At 42.2% G+C, this 6,306-nt stretch overlaps 1 protein-coding gene across 4 annotated transcripts in view; it reads right to left on the reverse strand.

Moving 5' to 3' along the window:
* The window catches only part of slc25a26 (solute carrier family 25 member 26), a 55,839-nt gene extending 55,506 nt beyond the window's left edge, over positions 1 to 333 (reverse strand). Inside the window, exon 1 of one of the 4 annotated variants that reach the window (XM_040002884.1) lies at positions 151 to 328. In XM_040002884.1, the coding sequence (XP_039858818.1) occupies positions 151 to 183 (33 nt within the window). In that variant the 5' untranslated portion in view covers positions 184 to 328. Of the gene's footprint in view, positions 1 to 150 lie in introns of all 4 variants that reach the window. The other 3 variants (XM_040002885.1, XM_040002883.1, XM_040002882.1) reach the window with 3 other exon arrangements.
* Between the last annotated feature and the right edge of the window lie 5,973 nt (positions 334 to 6,306).

Raw genomic sequence — 6,306 nt, forward strand, 5'->3', positions numbered from 1 at the left:
TTTACCTGTTCAAACAGATTTCATTATACTGTCTGAACAACAAGGAACCGGCAAAGTGGCGTTTTTTAATCCAGATATATGAGAGGGGGGTTAACAGCTTATATTTGTCTGTATTTAAAGTACGACTCTGTGTAAATAAAATTATCTTACCACCAGAGACGCCACGAACTCTCGCCTCTCCATGTTTCCGCTCTCAAAGCTGCCCTTGTGGTCTTTTAGCTCTTAAAAATGCAACTGCTACACATTATCTGACACTTCAGTGAAACCAAATCATGCCTGTGAAGGACGCAGCCATCTTGGTTAAATTACTTCCGCATTGCGTCACGACGCATATGACGTCGACCGCTTGAGCCGAAGCTTCACGTGCGTGTTTGTTTTTCGGAGAGTGTCTGAACGAGAGGGAAATAAAGCAGTAAATCAGCCTCTCCGACTGTAACATGCTCTATAACAGTATAATATGTGCCTTTTAATACTTTGCCTGTGGTGTCATTTGATGAGCTGTGGTAAGTCCTCCATGTGTTTGAGGGATGCTGTAAAATTACTTAAAATTATAAAAATTTCCCCACTTTTCGATAGCTCTTTTCTATGTTCTGGCTAGCAGATTGGCTCCTGCTGGCCGTTATTGCCTGTTTAATTGAGGAATATCTAAATATTAAAATAATTAAAGACTAATTGAAACAAAAACATACTCTGAAAATGTCAGACAACTCCGACAAACAGCTTGGCGCGTTTGGAGGGGAAAAAAGCGCAAACGCAACAGCTGTCCTCGTATGATGGCCATTTTGAGAGGTAATAGTAGGTAAACTACGGTGCTGCTAATCACATTAATTAAGGTTATGTTGTAATTAGTGTGATTAATAACACATGTACGAATTCATATCAAAATGACTGCAGGGAAAAAGTTCGAGGCTTTAAAAGAAACGTGGTTACAGCTGGGTGACCATGTGTGATTGTCTGTAAGAAAGCTGTAAAATGTGACGATTTGGACCTTTAGCTCAGATGAAATGAACACCTGACAAATAGTCATCATCTACAGCCTAAGTGGATGATTGCAGGTTTGCTTTTTCCCATAAGAAGTAAAGAAAAAGGGAAATTGCTCTGTCCTCAGCTCCCCAGAACGCTGCTCGGTCATTATGGTGACCTGACAAAAACACAGATGAACTGGTGGCTAATTTAAGCCACCCTAATGTGGTTTGAAAGTGTGGCACAAATCCTGTTTGATCTTTTTAATCAGACCACATAATATGTGCTAGGGAGCAAATAATTTGCGACCTATCTTCACACGCTTGTGTTGTCATTCTGTGTCTGTATGGCCTTGTATTATTGCACCCTGCTTCTCCCTTGTGGTGCCCGTGAGTGAGTGAGTACGCTCAGGTGAGTGTGTTCTTTTCCAGTGACACGTCGACTGGGTTATTTATGGGCTGCTGTCAGCCAGGCAGCGCCTCCTATTAGGGAAGAGCAGGCGAGGGGCCACCACCTCTTTATTCAGCCCGGACCCAATGATGTCTGGGCTGGGTGCGCCCAGTTTGAAGCTCGGCGTGTGCCATCCATCTTGTTGAAGGTAGTCTCACTGGGATCCCATTGGATGAGAGCCCCAGCTGGATCTGGATGGACTTGTTCTCTTCATCCATGGGCCTGAGGATGGCAGTCGCACCACTTACTCTTTCCTTCTTGTGCTTATGTTGTCTTGATGGAACACTTTAAAAAACATGATGAATGTGTAAGTTTTTTTTTCTTCATTTTTTTAAATTCTGGATTTCATTTCCACAATTAAGATGTGAATGATATCCTGTATTTTGGGGATTTTCACCTCACAGCCTAACCTGAGGGACTGAGGTGAGGGACAACAAAAGTTGGTTGTCCCTCACCTCAGACAGAACCTAATCTCGGTTCTGCCTGAGTCTCCAACCACAGTTTTCCCTTCCGTAGCATTAGAAACTAGTTTGGTTTTAGGACCGCAAATCTCCAACCAGATACATTTTGGTTTGACACAGACAAGAACTTAGCAACAGCCTGCGCCAGTATGCTCCATGTTTCTTGATAAAAACAGTGCGAGCAGGAGGGGAATTTCTCCATAGAAGTGGATGCAAAAGCTAGCGGCAGGATGAGAGTAGGAGCGCTCAGTTACCCCCGTGTAAGGTCAATGAGAATCACCCAGAGTCTGGGCAGATTTGCAGGGAGCACCATTGATCTTGACCCACTCAGAGTATGATCTCAGAGATAAAAGGGAGGAGACGAGAGGGGAACTTATTCACTGTCAGCCACAAGTCAGCAAAGGGCACTTCTAGCCCGCAGGCTGTCTTTAAAAACTGAAGGGCAAAAGTACGGAGGATTAAGCCACAAGGTGGGGAGGGAGAGAAATGCAAGCAGCCATGAGGTTTATTGCAATAACACAGAGCTAACATCTATTGGTTTCACTCCCCTTTAGAGGCGTGCGCCGGTGACAGCCAGAATGAACTCTGAGTCAAAAGGTTATGTGACTTGCACAGGTGAGAGGCTGCTCAGAGTTCCAGCTGAAGTTTTATATACTTTTTCTTGCTTCTGTGTGCGTGTGCGAGGTTTTTTAGACAGGACAGGTTGCTTACATTTTAATAGTTTAAATAAATTTTCATTTCAAATGCCTAGCTTATTCTTTGGACACTGTTATGGAACAACAGTTGTCTTCTTTTCTTAGATGTAATGTGAGAAAGCACCATCTGTAATGGTCGCTGTTTGAGAGCTGAGAGAAACACACATCTTGACTCTGACACGGTGCTTTTATTCATGAGGCGGCAAGGTGAGCTTCAGCCCAAACATAGCTCCTGCTCATTAGCTGGCCTAACATTTGCATCATTAGGACACCACAACAGCAGGGGTAGAAAGAAATGCGACTAAGCACCTTTCGTATAACTCTTTGTTTTTACTCTCGGGATGATAGGCTACATGAGCCTGTGACAGGGTGGGGTGGGTGAGAGGTGTTGATGCTCTAAATGAAGAGAGGAGGGGAGGTGAGATAAAGGGAGCAAAGGAGAGGAGAAAGGTTGGAGAGAAAGTGGAGCATAAAAGAACATTCATTATAAATTCACTGAATCGACAAGCTGTCAGGCTGCCCCGTGTCCATGCTGCATTTAAGTGTTTGCTAAACTACTGACTCTTGCGTTACACACAAAACTTTTCCTTCCTTATCGCCTCTGGACGCATCCCTATCACCTGTTTCTGCACCACGCTTTGTGTTTTGACCCCCCTAGAGCCTTGCAAAGCCATGTCATCATCCCATCTTTTCCTTCCTATTTCTCCCCCCGTCTGCTTTCTCATCCCTGCCGGGCCACCAGCGAGCTGCCTGTAGCATATTGATCCCATGCTTTGCTCCTGCCAAAAGACAGACGAGGCAGAGAACGGTCGACACCTTCTTTTCTGCAGAAGCAACCGTGCCAATGATTTCAGTGGTTGATATTGATTGTTGTTATCAATTTTACCACAGCGCACACTGTGCATTTGTTATCATTGGGTCAGCATGTGCAGGTAAACTGAGAGAAGGGCTGTCACACCAAGTGACCTGTGATGGATTTGGATTGGTTGGAAGGTGTGTAATCACCCTCGCGTTATAGCTGTTCAGTGGCCACAGTCAAAGCATCACCTGTCAGGGCCATGTTCAGACTTTGCAGATAAAATCTTTGTTTAAAACCTTGTTTATACAGCAGAATGACTTCAGTCGATATAAACGCATGAGTTCTGCTCTTCCAAGTTGTCTTAGGTCCTGCCCAGTATCTGATCAAGTTAGGTTGCTACTTGGCTAATTTTGTTTTAACTTATGAGAAAGCTTAAGCCTTGAGACCTTAGTGCACACATGCAGGACTCCTTAGCCACTCTAACTTTGAGTCAGTCTTATCTCTTAGACAGCGCAATCCCTGTCAGCCTCAGCTACACTTTGTGCTTGGTGCAAGCAAATGTGCTATACTTCCCAGCTGTTTACCATCGGCATGGTTGTATCGTCACTGTGAGCATGTTGACATTAGCTCAAATCACCACGGATGATTTTTCATACTGAAAATTATTTACATTGTTGGCATTTTGACTTTTAGTATCATTAGTCTGCAGCACTTGTTTGCTCTGCTTATGTACAAAAACACAGATTCATTATAATTTATTAAGTTATTCTTTTCATCTTCATTATATCACTGTAGATGTATATATCTGTTATTGTATATTTTACACATGTTGGTATGGGATATTGTATTTGTTTTAAATGTTATATACTTATGTGGTATGTGTATTTTGACTTTTGTTGCCATGATGCCAGGTCTCTCTTGGAAATGAGATTTTTTTACTGGGATAAATAAAGAAATACATATAATTTGTAAGGATTTGAGTGTCATAAAAATAATTCCCAAAAGCAAAATAGAGACATATATTTTGAAGATCCTGGTACCCTGAGCAGTTTATATAATAAGTTTCATCCACATTGATTAAGTCGTGTAGGAGGAGTAAGGGAACAGACAGCCACACATATATATGACTGTTTTGGGTCCAGTTTTGACTTCCTGGAGGCTGTAAACATATAAACATTTAACTTTTATTTTATTTATTTATTTATTTTAATATCAAGATTGAAACTTGACTAGGACAAACCCCTTAAATTTTGTGCTTTACTTTCTTGGTGCCTCACAGTCAATCAGAGTGCTATTGCATATAATAAATAGCACATCATAACATCTTTTAATAAGTTCTTTAAGAGAATCTTGTAGTTGTCTTAATGCAGCCCACTTGGTTTCTTCCTTTGGTTTTCATGTAGTAGTGTGCAGCTGTAAATGTTGAGAAATGGGAGGAAGTGTGATCTCAGAGAGATGCCAACAGCCTGAAGTTTCCTAGAAGAAATTTGCTGAGTGGAAAAATGAAAACTGAAAAGAAAGCCACGAAATTACCTTAAAGAATATATGGTATCTATTCATCACAACTAGTGTGGCTGAATTTCCCCCTCTGCTGGTATTAACTGACTGGCTTTTTGCTGTTTTGGCTCATAGTCACAGATGACACTTGCATTTGTCATTGCCTGAGCGTATCGAGGGAGAAGGTGAGAGCATCCAGACTAGCTCGTGGTACTTGGGAAAATGAGTCACAGCAGCTTTGTTTGCAGCATACTTTGATAAATATGTCCACCAAGTCTCAATTCTTTATAATTCTACCAGCTCCTGGCTCTTGCATTTCCTATTCAAGCACACCTTTCTTCTCTGCAGTATGGACTGCACACATAAGAGATCAACAGGGTCACTGGATTTCATAACAGTCAGATTGAACATTATTAAAACACAGATATTTCCACCCTTTCTCTGCTTTCTACAGCGCATTATTCTCCTTCACTACTAAAAAGTAAATAATAGTGAGTCAGCCACGTATTTACTAACGCAGTCTTTGCATTTTCTTCTAAATGGCCCTCTAGTGGCTGAAGCCCCTAAAGTGGAAAAAACAAGAACAGAACAAGTCTGGAAATAAGATATACCTTTGTGGTGCATTAAGCCATAATGGACTCATTAGCTACTCCCTCCTGAGGGATTAAGAAAAAACACACACACATAGGTGATGCTGAAAAACTAGTTCATACATGTGTTACTTCTAAGCTGAACTTATTCAATATTATCAAACTAAAAGTTCCCTGAAAAGCCTCCAGTTGATGTGTGGCCTGCCGATAGGCCGCGCCGTGCCAGAAACAGACCAGATGTGACCACGAACAGAGGATTTCATCTTCTCTGGCAGTCATGCCCTTCAGGGAACTGCAGATGGATCAATAATACCGGTCCCCCGTCTCAGCCAGAATGAGAGGTCTTGGAGTGGCTGTTGTAGAAAAAGCATGTACAAAACCATTCACTTTGTATGGATCGATTCAGGACACGCACATCAAATAGGAGCAGAGCGCTGGGATAGTGTGCACGTGTGTATCCGTGCATGCCCGCCATACTCTGTGTAGGCCTCTCTATCACCTCTGTTGGCCAATGAAGATAGAGAAGTTGGATTACAATAAAATATGCACAAACATGCTTGTCAATCCAGTTCTATCTGTTCTGACTGCGGGGCCTGATAGAAATCTGCTCTCATGCAGCCCCTGTCAGACTGACATTTGATTCATCCCTTCATGAGCTTACACTCTGGCTCCAATTTAGTCACATGAAAATCATTTTCATGCTGTTGAAAAACTCCTAAAGAGGCCTATTATCTGGACACAACAGGAGAGATGACACTTTGACGTCATGTGGCCTTCTCTTCTCACCACATTCACCTTAGGTTACATTGAGAAACTTTACGAGGGTCTAGAAATTAGAGTGTCATCTAAAC

Source organism: Simochromis diagramma, unplaced genomic scaffold (genome assembly GCF_900408965.1).
Source record: "Simochromis diagramma unplaced genomic scaffold, fSimDia1.1 OVJJ01000646.1, whole genome shotgun sequence".
NCBI lineage: Eukaryota > Metazoa > Chordata > Actinopteri > Cichliformes > Cichlidae > Simochromis > Simochromis diagramma.